This window comes from Chiloscyllium punctatum, chromosome 18 (assembly GCF_047496795.1).
Source record: "Chiloscyllium punctatum isolate Juve2018m chromosome 18, sChiPun1.3, whole genome shotgun sequence".
Lineage (NCBI taxonomy): Eukaryota > Metazoa > Chordata > Chondrichthyes > Orectolobiformes > Hemiscylliidae > Chiloscyllium > Chiloscyllium punctatum.
The window spans coordinates 99,050,630-99,075,174 of record NC_092756.1 but is presented as its reverse complement, the minus strand read 5'-3'; the positions used below and the strand labels follow the sequence as shown (position 1 = coordinate 99,075,174).

Sequence of the window (24,545 nt, the reverse complement as noted above, 5' to 3'; positions counted from 1 at the left end):
ATAAATATAGGGTAGGGGAATGGGTGTGAATGGGTTGCTCTTCAGAGGGTCGGTGTGGCCTTGTTGGGCCGAAGGGCCTGTTTCCATACTGTAGGGTATCTAATCTAATCTTTTGTAGATCATGAACCCCAGCAGAGAGCGTTAGGGCTGAATGGCCTGTTTCTGTGCTGGACACTGGCACGAGAGGACAACAAGGATCAGTGCTGGGTGCACTGCTTTTTGTCATTTCTATAATGTCCAACCAGTCAATGCTGACCGTGTTCACAAACTAAACTTGTCCCACCTTCCTGCGTTTGGCCCATACCTCTCCAAACATTTCCCATTTGTGCATTTACCTAAATGTCTTTTAAATGTTGTAACTGTACCCACATCTACCACTACCCCTGGCAGTGCACTCCACACGAGAACCAGTCTCTGGTGAGAAAAGTTGCCCCTCCCTCATGTCCTTTTTATATCTTTATCCTCTCTCCTAAAAATATGCCACTAGTTCAGGACTCCCCTTACCCGGGGGAGGGGGATGTCTTGTATATTTACCCTATCCATGCCCCCTCATGATTTTATAAACCTCTACAAGGTCACCCCTCTCTGTGCCTCTGTCCCTCTCCCCTCTGACAGTGGCCCACATTCTCACCACTGGCCCCAGCTCTGACCCTGGGGTGGGGACTGCGCTGCTGTTCCCATCATCTCCTCGTGGTGGCTCCATCCCGGGAGGCCGACGCTCGGTGGCAGTGCGGACCATCTTGCTGCCACCCGTCGGCTCCGGCGGTCGCTGCCGTAAAGCGGATTCAACCCGCGGCGCCCAATTCCCGATTTACATCAAACCGGTGTCCCGTTTGGCTTAACCCGAACCAAAAGCCCGCGGAGGGGAACACGGCCCTAGGCCCTAGGCCCTAGGCCCTCGGCCCATCTGCAGGTTTGTTTCAAAGAATGATTTAATCTGACGGCAACATTCACGACATTGTCGTGGCATGACCCCGAAACTCCTTTACGGTGGTGTGCCAGCGGGTCCCCACTGAGTTTATTTCTCCCTTTTCACTGATTATTGGGACCCCCAGCAGCTGTTGAAATGTTATATTTCTGAGTCTGAGTGAGAAAGGTGACATTTACGTGGCACCCACTTCCACTGACTTTACGGCTGCGTGATGGCTCCGTTTTACGGCGGTTTACGACGATACCGTCGTTACAGCTTACGGCGGTGTGACGGCCCAGTTTGCGACGGCCGGTTTACGGCAGTGGGCTGTCCCGGTTTACGACGTTTTGCGGCAGTGTGGCGGCCGCTCTTGGTGGGGTTTCTCGAAGTTTCTCGAATCCGGTTCCATCGGCGGCGGCGGAGCCGGAGATTCGGGTAATGGCGGCGGCTCAGCCCCGGGGAGGGGACCCGAGAGTCGGACAAACCGGGAATGGACCGGGGGGGGGGCGGGCAGGAAAATACCGGCCTGGGCCTGAGGCCTCGGGCCTGGACCTCACCCTGCGTTTGTCTAGCGCCCTGAGCGGTCTCAGTGCTGGAACAGCTCAGATCGCGGTTTACAGATTGTCCTGGTGTCAAGTGTGAGGGTCATGAAGACACCTCACCCCCCCACCTCACCCCCTCACCCCCCCACCTCACCCCCTCACCCCCCCACCTCACCCCCCCCCACCTCACCCCCCCCACCTCACCCCCTCACCCCCCCCCTCACCCCCCCCCACCTCACCCCCCCCACCTCACCCCCCCACCTCACCCCCTCACCCCCCCACCTCACCCCCTCACCCCCCCACCTCACCCCCCCCCCCACCTCACCCCCCCCACCTCACCCCCTCACCCCCCCCCTCACCCCCCCCCACCTCACCCCCCCCACCTCACCCCCCCGCCTCACCCCCTCACCCCCCCACCTCACCCCCCCCCACCTCACCCCCCCCGCCTCACCCCCTCACCCCCCACCACCTCACCCCCCCCCCTCACCCCCCCCACCTCACCCCCCCCACCTCACCCCCCCGCCTCACCCCCTCACCCCCCCCGCCTCACCCCCTCACCCCCCCCACCTCACCCCCCCCGCCTCACCTCCTCACCCCCCACCTCACCCCCCCACCTTACTCCCTCACCCCCCCCACCTTACTCCCTCACCCCCCCCACCTTATCCCCTCACCCCTCCCCACCTTATCCCCTCACCCCCTTTACCCAGGGGCTGCTGATCCGGGCACAGCTCGACTCCCCGTCTCTGCTCGCAGGGAGTGACCGTGGGGCTCACTGACCCTCCACCTGAGAGACCCCGGGGCGGTGAGCGGGGTCAGCATCCCCCACAGCCCAGCCACCCTCACCCCCCCTTCCCCCAACCCCAAACGCCCACTGGGTCTGGACCAGGGCCTGAACCCCACGTCCTTCAGGTGAGAGTCTTGCCCAGTGAGCCCCAACTCGATGCCGTACGTTGGAGTGACACTGGTCAGAACAGGCACACTGCGTTTGAGAGAGTGACCGCCACCTTTTAATCACTCACAGGACATGGGTGTCACTGAGTCACTCTGAGTTCATTGCCCATTCCTAGCTACCCTGTAGAAGGTCCTCAACCTGCAACGTCAGGGGGACAGAGAAAAGCTAATACGTACGGAGATTTCAGAGAAACATAAAAATAATCAAGTAATTGCAATAGGGATGGTCAACTTTCTCAGTTTTAACTCAGATAGATGAAGTATGAATGTCTTGAAGAGGATGCAATATTTAATATATCTATCCAGGAAAGCATTTTTTGAAGTCAGTATGTGCATTGTCTAATGAGAGGTGACAGTGCAGGGATGGAGTAGGGAATGAAGCCAGGCAAGTGTCACTGGGAGACAATTTCAGTGATAGTGAGCTCAACTCAGTAAAACAAAAACAAGGTGAAAAGGATAAAGGTACTGATTTGGAGGGAGGCTGATTTTAACATGAAAAGACAGTATCTGGCCAAAGTGGAATGGGAGCATCAACTTGTAGGAAAATCTACACTGGAACAATGGAAATCTTTCCAAAAGGAGTGCAGAACCAACACATTCCTGAAAATGTGAAAACCAGAGAATCCTGGATATCAAGGAGTATGCAGGAGTAGATTAGGGCAAAAAGGAATAATGATAGATACAAAGGGCTCAAAACATCAGAAGCCCTAGAGCAGAATAGAAAGTGCAGAGGATTATTTAAAAAGAAATTAGGGAAGCGAAGAGGGAGTGTGAAAAAGACGCCAGATGATTAAATAAAGGACTGTCCAAATGTGTTAATATTCAGATAACCAGGAAAACAGTGGGGCCCTTTAGGGACCAAAGTAGTGATCTTTGTAGAGACAGATAGGTGAAGATGGGCTGGTCATACAGGCTGAACAATGACAAATGAGATTTAATCCTGAGAAGTGTGAGGTAATGTCATTTGGGAAGACTAACAAGCCAACAGAGTAAATGAAAAATGTGAGACCCTAAGAAGTGCAGAGGATCAGAGGTACCTCGGTGTATGTATCCACAGATCCTTGAAAGCAACATGTGAATAAAGTGGTTAACAGGGCATATTGGGATATTTGCTTTTGTTAGTCAAGCCATTGGAGGTTATGATGAATCTGTGTAAGATATGAGCTAGGCCACAGCTGGAGCACTGTGTGCAATTCTGGTCACCAGGAGAGGAAGGATATGGCTGTGTGAGCAGGTGTGTAGAGGAGATTCACCAGGATTCTGCCTGGGCTGGAGTGGCTCAGTGATGGAGAGAGACTAAAGGGACTGGGGCTGACTTCCTTAAAGCACAGAAGGCTGAGGGGGATTCTGACTGAGATGTACAAAACTATGAAGGGCATTGATGGGGTCAATAATGAGGGGCATAGTTATCAAGGAAGGAGCAGGATGTTGAGAGGCGGTTTTAGGAAAAATGTTTTCACCAAGAGGATGATGGGTATCTGGAGCTCACTGCCTGAAAGAGTGCCAGAGATGGGAACCATCGCAACGGTTAAATCTTGTTTAGATAAGAACTTGAAATGCCACAACATACAAGCTCACAGGCCAAATGCTGTGTAACTATAATGTGGTGGTGAGCTGCTGCAGCCCCCACAGCTCTCTACCTCCTCAAATGTTTTTATTTATTGTTTGGGGTTCTCTTTGCAGCTTTTGGTAGAAGATGGCTCGATTCCTGACCCCTGTGATCCAGGATAATCCCTTCGGATGGGGACCGTGCGCAGTCCCAGAACAGTTCAAGGACATGCCATATCAGCCATTCAGTAAGGGTGACCGGCTGGGAAAGGTGAGACTCCTCCCTGAGGTCCGAGCCGAGTGAACAGAGAGCGAAGGTGGAGATCAGTGACTTACTCCCTGCCCAGCTCTCAGCTTCACAGCCTTAAACAGACAAACGCTGCCAGTGTTGACAAAGGCAGCACCAACTAGCACGTTCTGTGTGTCCTTGCCTATGGGCAGCCTGGGGCATGGAAGGGATGGTGGAATTGCCATGGGGGGCGTGGACATAGCTGCTGAGTGTGAGGTGGACTGTGATGGGGTGTGTTTTGTAAAGAGTGTACAGCAGCTGGATGACCCACTCGTGGATTAACACCAGGGCTTTGTGTGTTTCCCTGATCAAGGTGTTCAAATGTTTAAATACGCTTCAGCCAGTCTCACTTCTCCGTGAATGTGTAAAACGTGTGTGTCTGGTTGTCGTTTACACTTGGAACTTACTCTACTTCCTCTAAGCATGTGCAACAATTTATATTTTCAGGTTGCTGATTGGACGGGAGCAACATACCAGGATAAGCGGTATACCAGTAAGTAGCAATGTGCTTGATGGGCAATGCTATTTGAGGCTATGGAGAGCATCACGGCAGAACCTGACTGGTGTTCTGACTTTCTGACTTTACCCTGCATCCTTTTTGTGTAGGAGTTTGTTCCTGGAGCAGGAATCCTGGCTGTGTTTTCAGTCCTCCCACCCCCATTTGCCTGATTGACCTGCTCACTGTAGTGTCACTGCCCAGTGTGCGTTTGTTCTGTCAGTTTCTGTCGGTGGGTGTGCTTGCACTGGGGAGTTCCCTGCTTGTGTGTTTTGGTCAGCCCGAGGGAGAGGCTGTCTGGAGAGAAAAATAGAAAATAGGCCATTTGGCCCATTAAGCCAGATCGCCTATCTCCAAACCCTGCTGCTACTCTCTCCCAGTACACTGTGACATGTTTAATGTCAGAAATCTGTCGATTGTGTTTTGAATATATTTGGAGACTTGGTCTCTAGAGTTGTCTGTGGGATCACATTTCACAGGTTCACCCCATCTCCTCATCACTGTGTAACTGATCTGCTCTGTATCCTGAGAGCCTGAACAACTTGCTCGAGACCACCGCATCCAAAGCCAGGTGCCACATCGTCACAGCATTCAGTCTGCCCAGCCCTGTCAAAACTTTATACATTTCAATGAGATCCCCTCTCATTCTTTTAAACCTCAGTGACTATGGGCGCAGTCAACCCAATCTCTACCTGTACGACCAACCTGCCATCCCAGGAATCAGTTTGGTGAACCTTTGCTGAATTTTCCCTATGGGCCAGTATATCTTTCCTTGGGTAAGAGACTAAAACTGCATATAATATGTCAGGTGTGGTCTAATAAATACCTATTACAGTTATAGGAGCATCCATGCTCCTATACTCAAACCTTCTGCACTGAAGGCCAAATATTATTAATGTTGATGTCTTGCTGCACCTGCATGCTTGCTTTCAGTGATTGTTGTGATATGACACTCCAGTCCCTTTGTACCTTAACATTTCCCAGTCTCTCTGTTTAAATAACTCTGCCGTTTTGTTTTTCTCACTGAGATGGATAACCTGTGGGACTGGTTTTGTTTGGGGTTATGGTCAGCTTGAGCTAGTTGGACTGAAGGGTCTGTTTCCTTGCTGTATGACTCTGAGAGTCTAACTTCACACGTATCCATTTGTCGTATCTACTATCTCCAAGGCTACTTCAGTTCATTAGATTCTCAGGCCTCAGGGATGGATCAGCTCTCAGTTCCCATTCATTATAACTCTCTTACCTTTTCAAAATTAAGTACCAACAATTTCTTTCAATTCCTTCTTCCCAATAGAACCCGGCTTCCCTAGCATCTGTTTTTCTCTCTCCACAGACATTGTCAGACTTGCTGAGTTTTTCCAGCAGTTTGTTCCTGTTGCAGATTTCCAGCCACCACAGGGTCCTTTGTTTCATTTCTGGGGAGTTATTAGTTTCTCCTTTTCTGAATACAAAGCTGCAGTTGTTGTTTAATTGCTCTCCCACTTCTGTGTTTTCCATTATTAATTCCCATTTCAGACTGTAAGGAATCTTTTCACTAGCTATTTGTTGTTTTACATTATCATAGAGAGTCTTAATGATTGTGTTCATACTTATTCTTTCCTCTTTTAACCAATCTCTTGGGCCTTTTTTGTTGAATTCGAAACTGCTACCTGGGCTCGGGCTTGTAAGTTTTTTCATAAACTTTATAGGCCTTCCTGTTTGTTTGAATACTGTTTTTTGTTTCATTGTTATCTGTGGTTGAGCCAGTTTTCCTGTCATATTTTTCACCAGAAAGGAATGGATAAATGTTGCAATGTGTGCATACTGTATTCAGGTGCCAGACTTTGTCTGTGTACGTGAGCCATCACACACTGTGATTCCTGATCAATCTTGATCCCTTGATCAGCGTCACTAAAATTAATGGTCAGTTATCATCATAGAGTCATAGAGATGTACAGCATGGAAGCAGACCCTTCGGTCCAACCCATCCATGCCAACCAGATATCCCAACCCAATCTAGTCCCACCTGCCAGCGCCCGGCCCATATCCCTCCAAACCCTTCCTATTCATATACCCATCCAAATGTCTCTTAAATATTGCAATTGTACCAGCCTCCACCACATCCTCTGGCAGCTCATTCCATACACATACCACCCTCTGTGTGAAAAAGTTGCCCCTTAGGTCTCTTTTATATCTTTCCCCCCTCACTCTAAACCTATGCCCTCTAGTTCTGGATTCCCCGACCCCAGGGAAAAGACTTTGTCTGTTTATCCTATCTATGCCCCTTATAATTTTGTAAACCTCTATAAGGTCACCCCTCAGCCTCCGATGCTCCAGGGAAAACAGCCCCAGCCTGTTCAGGCTCTCCCTGTAGCTCAGATCCTCCAACCCTGGCAACATCCTTGTAAATCTTTTCTGAACGCTTTCAAGTTTGACAACATCTTTCCGATAGGAAGGAGACCAGAATTGCACGCAATATTCCAACAATGACCTAACCAATGTCCTGTACAGCCACAACATGACCTCCCAACTCCTATACTCAATACTCTGACCAATAAAGGAAAGCATACCAAATACCATCTTCACTATCCTATCTTCAGATTGCTGTTTTGTGGGAGCTTGCTGTGCTCAAATTGGCCGCTGTGTTTCCTACATTGTGACAGTCACAACTGTCCCAAAACTGGTCCTTTTCTTCTCTAATAGTTGTTCCTTCTTTCAAAGTTACCAAGTCCTTGATTTTTTTTTTGCAGAGTGGTTGTAAAACAGCCCAGGCTCCGAATCGGCTTAAGTGGTACAGAGACGAAAGGGTTTACTGAAAGGCTTTTTGTTTATATGTAAGCAAATGAGTCTTCAGGCCAAAGCTTTTTTGTTTTTGAAGTAACCTGGATAGTCACTAACTGTTCAGTTCAGCAGCAGGGTGTGTGAGGAAAGGCTGCTGAAGTCAGTCAGTTGAGACTGGAACTTCGCTCTCTCCTTCTGCCCTTCTATCTTCGACCTGTAAGCCTCTGTTTCAGTTTTACTGTGTTTGAGGGGTTTGTTTATTGGTGCTGTTGTGTATTTTTGGAACAGCATAATTAAGTCCAGTTTGGATAGACTGAGTTCTGTGGGTATTCTGTATTGAATTATTTGTGTTTCATTCCACAATTTTATGAATAAATTTTTGTCAGTTTTAAAACTTCAGGTAATTTTCACTGTACACTTGCTGAAACAAATAGCGAAAGTTACAGTCTGGGCTGCCTGCTTAAGAATGTTTTGAGTGGTCTGGCCTAGTCCATAACACTACACTGTGAACTGTATTTAGATGAGAGTGAAGTGCTTGGAGACCACCTGGGGTTGTGAAAGGTGCTACAAGAATTCATATTCATTCTCATGTCCATGACCATCTTGCAGCTTCTCTGGATCTGGTGATGTGATGTGTCTGTGCTTCCCTCCCACAGATAAGTACTCCTCCCAGTTTGGTGGGGGCAGTCAGTACGCCTACTTCCACGAGGAGGATGAGAGCAGCTTCCAGTTGGTCGACACGGCCCGCACACAGAAGACTGCATACCAGAGGAACCGTATGCGCTTTGCTCAGGTATCTGCCAGGGGTCTGCGTGTAGTTAGCAGGGTGAGGGGATTGTTCTTGATGTTTTATGTACAGACTAGGATGAAGCCATGGGGAGACCAGCTACATGGTCCAGTGTCTTTTCTGAGCAGATCCAAGCATTGCAGACAAAAATACAGAAAGTGTTGAGAAAGTCTAGCAGTGACCATAGACAGTAAACATTTCAGCACCTTGATCTTTCACTCGAGCTGGAGGTGTTTGAGATGGAGTTGGCCATGCCGGTGATGTTTTGTGTTATCGCTGACATACCTGGTTGTGGTTAGTGTTCATACAGTCTTTGGTCAGACTGTCCAGATTACTGTGTATCCTCCAGGTTTATAACAAAGTCATGGGGGTGGGGACACTTTCTGTGGGATCACTGAGCAGGGAGACCCATTCAGCAGCAGAATTGCTTTTTTAAACTCTTGCCTACCTGTTTTATGAGGGCTCCAGGGAAGTTCCACAGATTGTCTGCAGTTTGCAGGAGTGTTCGAAAGGGTGTCAGTAAAATGGCTAAAACAAAGCTTGCTGGAAAGCCTCAGCAGCTCTGGCAATATCTGTGGAGAGAAACCAGAGTTAATGTTTTGGGTTGAGTGGCCCTTTCTCCGAACAGGTTTTTATGAAGTAAAAGTGGCTCTTTTTGTTTTTGTTTTGAAAGAATGCAGATGCTGCTGTTCACTCAGTGAAGTTTAACATTTCTTTCCATTTTGCAGCAGAGAAACATGCGACGTGAGAAGGATCGGCGCCAGCTGCTGCAGTTTAACATGCAGACACTTCCGAAAAGCGCCAAGCAAAAGGAGAGGTGAGGGAACCATTCCACTCACTGTTTCTTCAACTCTCATGTAGATTAGATTACAGTACAGTGTGGAAACAGGCCCTTCGGCCCAACAAGTCCACACCGCCCCGCCGAAGCGCAACCCACCCATACCCCTACATTTACCCCTTACCTAACACTATGGGCAATTTAGGATGGCCAATTCACCTGACCTGCACATCTTTGGACTGTGGGAGGAAACCGGAGCACCCGGAGGAAACCCACACAGACACGGGGAGAATGTGCAAACTCCACACAGTCAGTCGCCTGAGGCGGGAATTGAACCCAGGTCTCTGGCGCTGTGAGGCAACAGTGCTAACCACTGTGCCATCGTGCTGCCCAAAACTCTCTGTCCTGCTCTCCCTTTCACAGGATTCTGTCTCTCTCTGTCTGTCTCTGTCTCTGTCTGTCTGTCTGTCTGTCTCGCTCCCCGCCCCTCTCGCTCCCCGCCGCCCCCCCCCCGGACGCTTCTGGATGCTTTTGCTTTGTTATAAACTTGGCTGTTGGTTTGTGCATGTGAAGTTGGTGGTTTTTCAGTTTCATCATCGAACTAATAATCTACTGGCCTGTGGGTGAAACCAGGAAGCATTGGTTGAAAGTAAACCTGGTGGTATTCAAATGCAGCAACTAAAATCTGAGAGATTATTAACAAGTATCACTGACTGTGGTCATAACCCACCCAGTTCACTAATGTCCTTATAACGAAAGAAACCTCCTATCCTTGCATAGTCTGGCCGATGTATGACTCCAAAGTAGATAAAGAAGAGGCTGGAAGAACACGGCAAGCTCAGACAGCATCAGGAGGAGGGGGGAAGGGTCTCCACCCGAAACCTTGACGACTACTTGTCCTGATGCTGCCTGGCTTGCTGTCTTCTTCCAGCCTCCCGTGTGTCTATTTTGGATTCCAGCATCTGCAGTTCTTTTATCTCTAGATAGGTGACCCCAGACCAATGGTGATGAACTGCCCTGAGATGACTGAATAAACCTCTCCGTTCAAGAGCAATCAAAAATAGGTGTTGGGTGCCAGCTTTAGCCGTAACCCCCCACATCCCCTTGGGGAATTTGACAAAAATCTGTAAACCTGTCAGTGCTGCCTCCACCCGAGCCCAAAATCCACCGGTCGGCTCGGGTCAGGTCCGGTTGGGCCAGCTCCACTGGCCAAGACCACGTGACGTGGGGTGTCCTCCCAATCATCTTGACAAGTTGCATTTCCTGGTTTTGTTCCAGGGACCGCCTGCGGCTACAGAAGAAATTTCAGAAGCAGTTTGGCGTACGACAGAAATGGGACCAGAAAAACCAGGTCAGAATGTTTAAACTTCACTTACACTGTCCCGGTGTGTGTCAGCATAGTACAGCGATTGTCAGAGGGTGGTTAGCACAAGGTCTGTAACTCGCTTCGTTGTTGGGTGGGGTGGGGGATGTTGGGGGGGTGGGGTGGGGGTGCACACACATGTTCACATGTCCTCTGCCCAGTGCTCGGTCACACTGACAAACTGGGGCAAGTGGAAACTGATGCCAGGTCCATTCTGGCACAGATGCATTAGTATTACCCGATGACCACCTGTGCTGTAAAAGTCTATAATTGGCTCAGGGTAATGGACTGGGGTCAAGAATAGTTTTGAAAGGGAGAGATATTGGAGACAGAGGTCTGGGGATTGGGATTAGGGGGAGATAGTGTTAATAGAGAGCAGAGAGTATGACAGGACTGTGTGGAAGAATAGGGCAGTGGGAATAATTGGATAGTTTTTCCAAAGGTCTGAAATAGGTTCCTGCAGGCTTCAGTGTTTTGCTTTTTGGGAGACATTCCGTCTGTCCTCCACACTCAGGCAGCTCTCATGGTTTGACATTGTGTTGATTTGAATATTTAATTGTCTGATAACCTTCCTGTGAAGCATCTTAGGCTATCTTAACGGGGCAATATAATTACTATTCATTCTGGGACATTTTGTCAGTACAGGGGATAAATTCCTGATGAACTATTTTTTAAGATGTTTTCTTTTGTTGGTGGAAGTGAAATGTGAGATTTTCCAGTCAGCCCTGTTTTAAAGTTGGTAGCCATGGGTGAGTAACACATTGGTAACTGTCTGCGATTGCTGACACATTCCCTACTCACTGTTTCCAGCTGAAGCCAAGAGATTCCTCTGTTGAAGTGCGCAGTGACTGGGAGGTGAAGGAAGAGATGGATTTCCCTCGGCTGATGAAGATGAGGTACATGGAAGTGGCGGAACCCAGTGACATGTGAGTATGTCTAAACTGATAGCTTGTCTTTCCCTGCCCTTCTCAGTGTCACTCCATCCTCTCCCATCCTTCCCTGGCTAATGGAGACAGGCTGGTTACTTTACCATTGCAGCTCATGCCCTGACTCCTCGTGCAGTCCAGTCAGTTCTGATATAACGCGATAGTTCAGTTCCTGTGTGATCTTGCGTTATAAAATCGCGCAATAGCAGTGCCATTGAAACTAATGAAGTCGGAATCACATTATAACCAATACAGGTGAGGAGAGTTTATGTTCTACAAATAGCGGTCTTCAATCTCGTTAAAGCCAATTTGTGTTGAAGAAACATGCGTTATAGCAGAACCGACTGTATTTTCTCTGGAACACACTTCTCTGGCTCAGCCACTCAGTTCCCAAGACTCCCCATTTTGTCCCTGCCGCAGGTTGCGTTGTCAATCTCTTACTCTTCTGCACAGTACTGCAAGAGTGCAGCTTTGTCTTTTCAGCCAAGATATTAAAGCAAGACCCCCGCCCCCTGCCCCATTTCGAAGAGTAATGTGGTTCTCCCCAATGTTTGATGGATGTTTACCGGTCAGTCTGCGCCGCGGAAGCAGATTATCTGGTTGCTGTCTCAGTGCTGTGCTCCTGCTCCCTGCAGAGAGTGCTGCGGTACACTGGAGTACTATGACAAGGCCTTCGACCGAATCACCACCCGCAACGAGAAACCACTGCGAAGCATCAAGAGGATTTTCCACACTGTCACCACCACCGACGATCCCGTCATCCGGAAGGTGAGCTCCCGTTTGGATGTGGTCAGAGAGGGCTGAGAGAGTGGAGGAGGGGCAAAAAGATTTGTGGAGCTGTTAGCCAGGGCTCAAGACAAGCTGTAGTGAGTGAGTTTGTATCCCAGCTGGATTGGAGATGATGGCCAGTTTCCCATCAGTCACCTTTTGAGTCTAAGCACAGCATTTATATTTTTTCACCTTTGTGGGGTGTGGACATTACTGACTAGGCCAGTATTTATTGCCCATCCTTGATATCCCTTGAGACGGTGGTGGTGAGCTTCCTTTTTAATGCACGGACTGCAGTCCATGTGCTGTGGGTAGACCCGCAATGCCCTTAGGGAGGGAATTCCAGGATTCTGACCCAGTGACATGGAAGGAACACTGATATATCTCCAAGTCAGGATGGTGAGGGGCTTGATGGGGAACTTACATGGGGTGGTGTTCCCATGTATCTGCTGCCCTCATCCTTCTGGATGGTAAAGGACATGGGATTGGAAGGTGCTGGTAAGCCACGTTTTATTGACAGCATTTTATACTGGAGCCAGGTGACTCCCTGCTGTCATTTATTAATGAATTAAAACTGCAAATCCTGTCCTTCCACCTTCTCAACAACTAAAACTTTTCACTCGGTGTTCGTCCTCAATTTAAAAATTGCTAGAAAGTGACTGACTGAAGGAACCTATTTTCCCTCTCTCCTAGTGTAACCCCTCTATCTCTCCTCAGTGCCTGGGTTTGTCAGCTGAGATGGTGAATGTGCTTGGTTTGTAGATGCTCCACGCCAGAGTGGCTGGGGCAGGAGCTTCACCTGAAATTCCTCTCCTGCAGCAGGCACTGAGTTGGTTCACCAACTGCAGACCTGTCTCGGGTCGGGGAGAGAACCAGGAACCCCTTAGCCTGCTTCCTTTCATGGTTCACTGTTGCTGCAGCTTTCTCAAAGTTTGAGATGGGAGGAAGCAGGATTTTGTGACACTGCATCCATTTTAGTGGCTGTGCCCTCTCCGTTTCCTGTCCTGAATTTGTTTGACTTGTAGCTGACATTGGTATCACATTGTCAGAGATCTTTGAAGAGTTGGAAGTCTATCTGTTGAATGTGCAAAATCAATTTATAATTTTGACCCCCTCATCAATGAACGTTTGCTCAACATGGGCATAACACATTTTGAAGCTTGCGTGTATGGGTGGAGGGGAGACTCTGATCAGCTGACTTCTCATTGAACAGCAGAACGACCCATCACCCTTCTCACTCCGAATCGAGTGGCCAATATATGTTTGAGTGTCAGTTGGCAGATTCGATGCAGAGGTTGTTTTCTTTTTGGGAGAGTCTAGGAAATCTGAAACACAGGGCACTGAAGTGTCATATGGTATGGAAACATTAACTCCATTTCTTTCTCTCCAGAGAATGCTACAGAAACTTAGCAGATATGGCAGCATCTGCAGACAGTGGGAAACAGAGTTAATATTTCAGTTCTGGTATGACACTCCATTGTTCTGTGTGCTTCTGAATGTCACCTTGCCTGGCATTTGCCATGGGTGCACCTTCCTGTCCAGTTCACTGACTCACTGTGCTGATCAGCCTTTTATTTTTTGTCCACGGATGTGAGACTCTGATTTAATATTGGCATTTATTACACATCACAGTGTGCTCCCAGTAGGTGACAACAGAGCATCTGTTTACACCTCTCCGTGATGGTGATACTCATTCCCACAGTCCTGGATCCTGGCCAAGTGACAGTGTTAGCTGACCAGGTGAGGTAGGGTGTAACACTGAAGGAACTTCGATCATCGAGATGGACAGCACGGAAACGGGCAGTTTGGTCCAACATGTCCATGCCCCAGATATCCCAGCCTAATCTCTTGCCATTTGCCGGCTTGGCCCATACCCCTCTAAACCTATTCATAAACCTATCCAGATGCCTCCAGGGACAACAGCTGCAGCCTATTCAGCCTCTCACTCAGCACCTCCTTCAGGTCCTTATGTTTGAGTGTTCTTGTCACACAGCTGTTACTGATTTGCCAGTCCAATCCTTTAATGCTGTTCCATCCCAACATAACCCAGTGTCTTGAAGCGGAGTGTAAGGTGGTTATTTATTCCAGTTTTGTTGAACACCGAGTATTTCACTGGTCTGTTGGGTATTTGCAATGAGCCACTGATTTGGTTTTTTGCTTGTTTACAGCTGGCCAAGTCTCAGGGCAATGTATTTGCAACCGATGCCATCTTGGCCACTTTGATGTGCTGTACCAGGTCAGTCTACTCATGGGACATCATCGTGCAGCGGGTTGGATCCAAACTCTTCTTCGATAAACGTGACCACTCCGACTTCGGTAAGGAGGGAGCAGCCAGGCACAGCATCACAGTGGACAGTGTTCCCCCACTCCCCTCCCAACATTTACAAATCCTTCTTGTTTTATTTGTTCCTGACATGGCATCATGGCCATTTATTGCCTGCCTGTATTTACCCAGAGGGCAATTGGGACAACCACATTGCTGTGGACCTGGAGTCGCGTGTAGGCCAGGTCAGGTAAGGATGGCAGATTTCCTTCCCTAAAGGACCAGCTGTGTTTTCACAACAATTGACTGTGATCACACGGTCACTGTTAGATCACTTCTTTAATCCAGATTTTTTGAATTTGAATTTCAGTATACCACGGTGGGATTTGAACCCCTGGCCTCAGAACATTGGCCTTGGGCTCTGGATTACTAACCTAGTGACGTTACCATTGCTTCACCTCCTCTCCATCCTGTCTCATTCACATCTTTATTTTGAGTGTCCGACTGCTGGTCAGCTCTGATTGCCAGTCCTGGTCGCTACTGGTTACTTTTTGCTGTCTTTTATAACATACAGACCTCCTGACAGTCAGCGAAACTGCCAACGAGCCGCCTCAAGATGAAGGGAATTCTTTCAATTCTCCCCGTAATCTGGCCATGGAAGCCACTTACATCAACCACAACTTCTCTCAGCAATGCCTGAAGATGGTGAGGAAGGGGACATCAAATGATGTAAGTGACTGCTCAGTTTGATATCGTAAGCTGCAGCTTAACAGGTGCTGGAGATTCCGATTCACTGGCTAGGCCTCGGTCAGAATACTGTATTCACTTCAATAGCAGCTTTGTAGCTACTGACAGCAGACTGTTTTTGCTTTTGAGCCTAAGAAATGTACTGAGATCTGGCAGCGTGGAGAATGGTGAGTGAATCACACATTTGAGGGAACGGGGGGTGTATTGAATCCAAGATATGAAGAGGAACGGAAATGAGAGATGCAGAGAAACTGTCTCTGTCTCTGCTGGTTGCTGAGTTTAGGTCTTGCGGAGAGATGCTGTCGGGGTAATGTTCCTGGACTGATAGTACAGAACACCAGGCCAGTGTTCTGGGAACAAGGTTTCACATCACTCCTTGGCAGATGGAGAAGTTTGAATAAAGTCTGGAGTAAAGACTTGGTCTAATCCTGACCATGTCCAGCTGTGGATTGACATAAAAACCCATCTGGTTCACTAGGGAAGGAAATCTGCTGCCCTTACCTGGTCTGGCCCACATGTGACTCCAGACCCAGAGATTTGTTAAGTGCCCTTGGGGCAATAAATGCTGACCCAGCCAGCGACCCCCACTTACTGTGAACAAATAGAAATGCAGTATAAAAACTAGCCTGACTCTGAGTGGAATGAGGAAGTCTTTCTTTACTCAAAAGGTGGTGAGAGATCAGTATTCTCTTCCACATCTGACAATCGACGCTGGGTCAGTTGTTAATTTTAAATCTAAGCTTGATCGTATTTTTACTGAAACATTTAGGAGGGATATGGGTCAAAAGTGGGTATTTCGATGAGGGCAGAGGTCAGCCAAGATGCCAGTGAATGGGGAGAGCAGACTGATTGACCACAATGTGTTACACTGTCACTGAGGGACAGAAACGGTTAGACAGTGTGGGGCAGAGAAGCTGAATATTTACTTTTGTTTCTTTGAAAGATGTTACCAATCAATATTTTTTTGTATGTGGCAGGAATAAGTGATTGTGCACTCCAATCCCATTTAATTCTCTAGAAGCTCAGTATTGCTGATTGGGTATCAGTTTGAAGATTGTCTGTTTTGCCTGCGCTATAACATGTGAAGATCACAACAGTTAGACGGAAAGTGCTTTGGGGTGTTCTGACAGACACAAGTCTGACAATGTAATGAACACTGGTGTTTATTCCATTGTTTCTCAACAGTTCTGTGGGGATTACATAGAATCTCCTGTTTAATTCTTGACCTTATCTGACTTTGGGAAGGTGGGGAACAGGTTACTACGTGGAATAGGGATCCTTTTGGTAATGTCCAATGATAAGAGGACTGCTTGCTGTAGCTGGTCAGCGTACTGTCCCTTGGATATGAGTGTTTTTCTCCAGTAATGTCAGCTGCTGTTCACAGTCTTGGTCTCTCCCTCTCTGCCTTAGGGCGTAGAGAAGTACAAGTTCCCGAATCCAAACCCTTTTGTGGAAGACGACGTAGACAAAAACGAGGTGGCTTCAGTGGGATACAGGTGAGGGCGAGAGTTCACTCGCAGTCTTGTGAGGTGTGATCCACTGGATCTAAATCTTGCGGTGAGTAGTCATATGCAGGATGGCTCAGGCAAGTGACTTAACACAATGTGAGATGACAGAACCTGTGTCCCAGTAGTTGATGAGAAACTGGTGCACGGCCCAGAGCAGTGATGTCCTGGGTGTAAACAGCACCATGGCCTGGTCGAGACTTGGAATGAGTAGCTGCCAAGCTGTTCACTGGCTGGTTTCCACCACCCTCTGCTTGTACTCCCCTGTAAATTCACGACATTTTCACATGGTGTTTTGGGATGCAGACACCACTGGCATTTACTGTCCGCTCTCCTGCTGCGCGAACAAGAGTTTAGTGACATATCTCTGGCTGTTTCTGAGGGCAGTTAGGAGTCAACTGGGTTGGTGTGTAACCCCCATCAAAATGAGCTTGGACCATGTAAGGAGGGCTGGTTTCTTTACCAAGAGCTTCACAAAAGACACTCTGACAGCTCAGAGGTACTTCCACTGATCCCAGCACTGTGTTCCCACCTTTTAAAAGCACAGTTTAAATCATAAACTTAAGTTACATTGGTGAGATTTGACCACTTGCTTCCTGGATCATTTCTCCAGTGACATCACTGTACCCTGAGCTGCTTTAATACTCTAATGCTGATGTGGTAGTGTCACTACCTCCCTCCCTCAGACATTTCCCTCTGATTTGTCTCCTGCAGGTATCGGAGGTGGAGGCTGGGCGAAGACATTGATCTGATTGTGCGATGTGAACACGATGGTGTCATGACGGGTGCTAACGGCGAGGTCTCTTTCATCAACATCAAGACGCTGAATGAGTGGGACTCACGGGTATGGGCTGAGCGACTACGTCACTCGTTAGAGCCAGCTATCGGGGGGGGCTCCTTATCTGCTGCACAGTATCGATCATAACAGCAGCTGGCCCTGGACTGTCAGCGTTTATACGGGGGGGGGGGGGGGAGGAGGAGGAGGAGGAGGAGGAGGAGGAGGAGGAGGAGGAGTGTGTCAGCGTTGGTGGAGGGTCCCTGTCATTGTCCCTTTGATAGTTTGGGAACCCAGGAGCTTTCTGGTATTGACAGTTTGTTGTGGGGGGTGTGGTGGTGTTGACTTGGGGGTCTGGGAGAGGGTGGAGGGGTGTGGTGGTGTTGACTTGGTCTGGGAGAGGGTGGAGGGGTGTGGTGGTGTTGACTTGGGGGGTCTGGGAGAGGGTGGAGGGTGGGGTTTCACAGGTGACTGAGCTGCCCGCAGCCTTTGGCTCCTTTGTTCAGTGTCTGAGTGATTCTGTTGTCTGACCCTGTTCTTTAAGGATCTGTTGATGTTCCTGTTAACAATGAGGTCGTGCTCTTGGCTTTCTGTAAGAGACTGAATTCCTCTTCCTCTGCAGTACTGTAATGGTGTGGACTGGCGTCAGAAGCTGGACTCTCAGAGGGGAGCTGTTCTCGCCACAGAGTTAAAGAATAACAGCTACAAGCTGGCTCGCTGGACCTGCTGTGCGTTGTTGGCTGGGTCGGAATATCTCAAACTCGGGTAAGGGGTCAGGGCTTTGGAACTGAACATAGAAAGATGTCTGACGGTGGAAGGGAGGATCGTTAGCCATTGAGACCAATCTCTGTCTCTCTCTCTCTCTCTCTCTCTCTCTCTCTCTCTCTGTCTACAGGTATGTGTCCCGATTCCACATCAAGGACTCGTCTCGCCACGTGATCCTGGGCACCCAGCAGTTCAAACCCAACGAGTTTGCCAGTCAGATTAACCTGAGCATGGAGAACGCTTGGGGTATCCTCCGCTGTGTCATTGACATCTGCATGAAACTGGATGAAGGGAAATACCTCATCCTGAAAGATCCTAACAAGGTGAGCTCTGGGTACAGTGCCAGTGTGTGTCTGAGGTGGGGGAAGAGCTGCTGCTGGTGTTAGGGGTTGGGTAGGAGAGTGACTCCCCCTCAGAGCCACGGTCCGCATGATGCAGAGGCTTGTTTGAGGAGAACCAGTGGGTGAAGAGAATGAAGGCGATGACGAGGGGAGGTGAGGGAAGGCTGAGAGCTGCCCTGTGCATGCATTCGTTTGGCTGAACAATATTCTCATGCATTTTGGGAAAACACATTTTCCAGTGGGAGGGTCTGCAGCTTTGGAATGTTCTCATTAACATGGGGCAGAGAAAGCGCTTCTACATTTCAGTCGGAAACTCAGTACAGGAGGTGATTGGATTGGGGGTTGGGGGGGTGTGGGTGGAGTGGTGTGCTGTTGGTTATCATTCAATGCAGCTCCTCCGACAACCTGACGTCACTGTGCAGACTGAGCTGGGAATTCAGCAGCAGTCCAGGGTCACAGAGATGTACAGCATTGAAACAGACCCTTCGGCCCAACCCGTCCATGCTGACCAGATAGCCGAACCCAATCTAGTCGCACCTGCCAGCACCTGGCCCATATCCCTCTAAACCCTTCCTATTCATATACCCATCCAAATGCCTCTTAAATGTTGTAATTGTAGCAGCCTCCACCACGTCCTCTGGCAACTCATTCCATACACGTACCACCCTCTGCGTGACAAAGTTGCCCCTTAGGTCTCTTTTAAGTCTTTCCCCTCTCACCCTAAACCTATGCCCTCTAGTTCTAGACTCCCCGACCCCAGGGAAAAGGTTTTTTTGTCTATTTATCCTATCCATGCCCCTCATAATTTTGTAAACCTCTATAAGGTCACCCCTCAGCCTTCGATGCTAAAGGGAAAATAGCCCCCGCCTGTTCAGCTTCTCCTTGTAGCTCAGATCCTCCAACTCTGGCAACATCTTTGTAAATCTTTTCAAGTTTCACAACATCTTTCCGATAGGAAGGAGACCAGAATTGCACGCAGTAATACAACAGTGGCCTAACCAATGTACTGTACAGCCACAACATGACCTCCCAACTCCTGTACTCAATACTCTGACCAATAAAGGAAAGCATACCAAACGCCTTCTTCACTATCCTATCTACCTGTGACTCCACTTTCAAGGAACTATGAACCTGCACTCCAAGGTCTCTTTGTTCAGCAATACTCCCTAGGACCTTACCATTAAGTGTATACGTCCTGCTAAGATTTGTTTTCCCAAAATGCAACACCTCGCATTTATCTGAATTAAACTTCATCTGCCACTTCTCAGCCCATGGGCCCATCTGATCAAGATCCTGTTGTAATCTGAGGTAACCCTCTTCGCTGTCCACTACACCTCCAATTTTGGTGTCATCTGCAAACTTACTAACTGTGCCTCTTATGATCGCATCCAAATTTATGTAAATGACAAAAAGTAGAGGACCCAGCACCGAGATCTTGTGGCACTCCACTGGTCACAGGCCTCCAATCTGAAAAACAGCCCTCCACCACCACCCTAAGTTCTATATCCACATGGCTAGTTCTCCCTGTATTCCATGAGATCTAACCTTGCTAATCAGTCTCCCATCGGGAACCTTGTCGAATGCCTTACTGAAGTCCATATAGATCACATCTACTGCTCTGCCCTTATCAATCCTCTTTGTTACTTCATCAAAAAACTCAATCAAGTTTGTGAGACATGATTTCCCAAGCACAAAGCCATGTTGACTATCCCTAATCAGTCCTTGCCTTTCCAAATACATGTACATCCTGTCCCTCAGGATTCCCTCCAGCAACTTGCCCACCACCGAGGTCAGGCTCACCGGTCTATAGTTCCCTTACTTGTCTTTACCGCCCTTCTTAAACAGTGGCACCACGTTTGCCAACCTCCAGTCTTCCGACACCTCACCTGTGGCTATTGATAATACAAATATCTCAGCAAGAGGCCCAGCAATCACTTCTCTAGCTTCTCACAGAGTTCTCGGGTACACCTGATCAGGTCCTGGGGATTTATCCACTTTTAACCATTTCAAGACATCCAGCACTTCCTCCTCTGTAATCTGGACATTTTTCAAGATGTCACCATCTATTTCTCTGCAGTCTATATCTTCCATTTCCTTTTCCACAGTAAATACTGATGCAAAATACTAATTTAGTTTCTCCCCCATTTTCTGTGGCTCCACACAAAGGCCGCCTTGCTGATCTTTGAGGGGCCTTATTCTCTCCCTAGTTACCCTTTTGTCCTTAATGTAATGGACTCTCCTTAATTCTATTTGCCAAAGTATCTCATGTCCCCGTCTTGTCCTCCTGATTTCCCTCTTAAATACACTCCTACTTCCTTTATACTCTTCTAAGGATTCACTCGATCTATCCTGTCCATACCTGACATATGCTTCCTTCTTTTTCTTAACCAAGCCCTCAATTTCTTTAGTCATCCAGCATTCCCTATACCTACCAGCCTTCCCTTTCACCCTGACAGGAATATACTTTCTCTGGATTCTTGTTATCTCATTTCTGAAGGCTTCCCATTTTCCAGCCGTTCCTTTACCTGCAAACATCTGCCTCCAATCAGCTTTCGAAAGTTCTTACCTAATACAGTCAAAGTTGGCCTTTCTCCAATTTAGAACTTCAACTTTTAGATCGGGTCTATCCTTTTCCATCACTATTTTAAAACGAATAGAATTATGGTCGCTGGCCCCAAAGTGATCCCCCACTGACCTCTCAGTCACTTGCCCTGCCTTATTTCCCAAACGTAGGTCAAGTTTTGCACCTTCTCTAGTAGGTACATCCACATACTGAATCAGAAAATTGTCTTGTACACACTTAAGAAATTCCTCTCCATCTAAACCCTTAACACTATGGCAGTCCCAGTCGATGTTTGGTAAGTTAAAATCCCCTACCATAACCACCTTATTATTCTTACAGGTAGCTGAGATCTCCATACAAATTTGTTTCTCAATTTCCCTCTGACTATTCCGGGGTCTATAATACAATCCCAATAAGGTGATCATCCCTTTCTTATTTCTCAGTTCCACCCAAATAACTTCCCTGGATGTATTTCCAGGAATATCCTCCCTCAGCACAGCTGTAATGCTATCCCTTATCAAAAATGCCACTCCCCCTCCTCTCTTGCCTCCCTTTCTATCCTTCCTGTAGCATTTGTATCCTGGAACATTAAGCTGCCAGTCCTGTCCATCCCTGAGCCATGTTTCTGTGATTGCTATGATATCCCAGACCCATGTTCCTAACCATTGTTTGTTTGGGAAGGGCGCATAGGTAGGTGATTAATCCTTTTGAAGGATAACAGCCAACGTGCAGAGATTCTGACGGGGTGGCAGAGGGCAGGAAAAGGGATGAATTATTATTGCCAATAGGCTGTAAAATAATTGGGGCAGCTCTTCCTGTGTGTTGGTGACATGTGCAGGGGAGAGGGGCTGTTCACATTGGTCCCCCGCCCCACTGGGTGCTGCTGTTATCACTGGGTGACATTTCCTTTGCTTCACCTGGTGCCTGTTTGTTGCTGAACCTGCCTTTCTGTCTCTGTCCTTCTCTGCAGCAAGTGATTCGTGTCTATAGCCTCCCCGATGGGACCTTCAGCTCCGAAGAGGATGATGAGGAAGAGGATGAGGATGATGAAGAGGAAGATGGGACACAGTGATGCAAAGTTTTGATAGTCACCACGTTGTGTAGACCATGCCCTGCCAACACTAGATTCCAATTTTACCCATCATGCAGCAATGCAAAGGATGAATACAAGTGGTTCATTGTACACCCACTCAAAACAAACACTTCCTTTGGTGTTTTTAACCAAAATCCTAACTCCTGTTGGTGTAGGGGGTAGTGCTTCTCTGATACATCATCCCAGTGGTCTCTATCTGAGCCTTGTGGATCAGTCTGAGAACGGGTACGCACTCTCTTTGTACATGCTCCCTCTCCCTCTCGCTCTCTCTCTCTCTCGCTCTCGCTCTCTCGCGCTCGCTCTCTTCTCTCTCCTGACCCCGGCCCTCTGTCTCTCATTCACTCACACTCCTTCCTTCACTCTGTCTTTTGCTTCCCCCTCCAACCCCAATCCTCCTTGTTGCTGTGCGCATCTAACTCCAATTAATCCAGTCCAGTCAGTTATTGGGACACTTACTGAGGATGCCTACTCCCAGGCCTTGGAATCCTGTGCCCCTTGAAGTAGTGTTTTCTCTATGATTGAATCTCCCACAGCTGCTTCTTCAGGCCTGTGCTGGGGAACCAGTGGGATACACTGATGCCTCTGTGACTGAGCTTGTGTATCATGGGCTTTAAATTTGACCCTCGACTCCAGATGAATTTTCATAAACCAATAAATAGGAAAATACAGAATGTTCTGAACTGGAGTAGGGAAGTTTAAAATCCTATAAAGTAAGTTGGAAACAAATCTAGGGACGAATAATCAGATCTGTTGGATAGGGAGTTGTAGATGCATCGACGGATATGTTGGAAGTTAGAGATGGGTGTGGGCTCGCAACTCAACTCTATGAGGAGATTTTTAAATTCTCTTACTCTCCTGCTGTTAGACATTCCTCTGTTAATTTATCCTCATTCTTGTCCAAGTAACCCCTGCACCAACCCAACTCCCAAAAGGGAATGAGATGAGGTAACAGTGTTCAATCTCATGGATTTCTGATCTCCCACTTGCTCCGATTACAGTGTGCGGAAACTTTGTAAATCTGATGGCAGCCTCTTTTGGAATGTGTTCTGGAAGGAGTTCATTCTGACAGGTTTTAAAGCTGTTGAGGGAGGGATTGAGTCTGTGTACAATAAAAATGACAAAATATTGTGTTTTGAGGATTTTGTTTTCCAACCATTTAATTCCAGTGGGCAGTCTAATATAAAGGACACTCCCTTTGTTTGTATCTCTGAGCCTCTTTCTACTCAACAAAGCAGATATGGAAGGGGGGTGGGATCTGATCCAATACTTTCTACAACTGAATAGCTGGCTAATGCTCCCTGGCCTGTGGTCAGCTCAATGACGTCAATAATATCTGGGACTCCTGAGAGTCAGAGCAAGAATCTACAAGGTATAAGGCAGGAGTGTGATGGAATACTCCCCACTTACCTGGCCGGGTGCAGTCCCAAAAACACTCCAGAGACTTGACACCCCATCCCACCACCTTCAGCATCTACTCCCTGCCTCAGCAACGCTCAGTGGGAGCACTGTGTACCATCTACAAGGTGAACTGCAGCTATTCACCAAATGATTAGACAGCCGTAAGGTGATGGACCAGGGGTATGATTTCCAGCTAATGTTCTGGGGACTCTGGATTGAATCCTGCCGCGGCAGCTGGTGGAATTTAGAAAAATGAATTAAGAATCTCATGACCATGAATCCATTGCTGGTTGTCAGGGGAAAAGACCCCATCTGCTTCACTAGTGTCCATCCTCACTTGGTCTGGTCTACATGTGACTCCAGACCCACAGCAATGTGGTTGATTCTTAACTGCTCTCTAAGCAATTAGGGATGGGTAATAAATGCTGGCCTAGCTAGTGACACCCTCAGCCCATAAAGGGATTTTTTATTTTTAAAAAAAAGCACCTTCCAAACCCACAAGGGCAGCAGATACATGGGAGCACCACCACCCCACCCCCCCAAGTTCCCGTCCAAGCCAGTCAACATCCTGACTTGGAAATATATCACCGTTCCTTCAGTGTCACTGGGTCAGAATCCTGGAATTCCCTCCCTAAGGGCATTGTGGGTCTACCTACAGCAGGTGGACTGCAGTGGTTCAAGAAGGCAACTCACGATCATCGTCTCAAGGGGCAACTAGGGATGGGCAATAAATACTGGCCTAGCAATCTCCCCTAAAGAGCAATTGTTCTTTGGCTTGGAGTAAGGAGCTAACATGAAATTGCCAGATTGTTCCTGGCCACCATTTAGATCAATAGGAGCAATTTGTTCTTTTAATTTGGTACAGGTGGATGACTGCAAAAAAAAAGTTAATGTTACAATGAGCAGCAAGTTCATTTTGTCTAACATGTTTCTGATGAAATTAGATTCTGGTTCTCATCCTATGATAAAACTCTTTC

The 24,545-nt window shown here is 48.0% G+C and overlaps 1 protein-coding gene across 2 annotated transcripts; it reads left to right on the top strand.

Moving 5' to 3' along the window:
• The first annotated feature begins 791 nt into the window (after positions 1-791).
• eif3d (eukaryotic translation initiation factor 3, subunit D) lies at positions 792-23,298 on the top strand. Of its 2 annotated transcripts, none has more exons than XM_072588916.1 (15): positions 792-913; positions 4,087-4,222; positions 4,688-4,733; positions 8,153-8,289; positions 9,012-9,100; positions 10,340-10,412; positions 11,235-11,350; positions 11,986-12,118; positions 14,287-14,434; positions 14,956-15,110; positions 16,539-16,624; positions 17,348-17,477; positions 18,031-18,173; positions 18,304-18,496; positions 22,048-23,298. In XM_072588916.1, exons 2-15 carry the CDS (start codon positions 4,100-4,102, stop codon positions 22,147-22,149), a joined length of 1,674 nt encoding a protein of 557 aa, XP_072445017.1. In that variant the 5' UTR covers positions 792-913; positions 4,087-4,099; the 3' UTR covers positions 22,150-23,298. The 2 variants fall into 2 exon arrangements, with proteins under 2 accessions (XP_072445017.1, XP_072445016.1); XM_072588915.1 differs by lacking the exon at positions 792-913 and adding an exon at positions 1,218-1,345.
• The last annotated feature ends 1,247 nt before the right edge of the window (positions 23,299-24,545 follow it).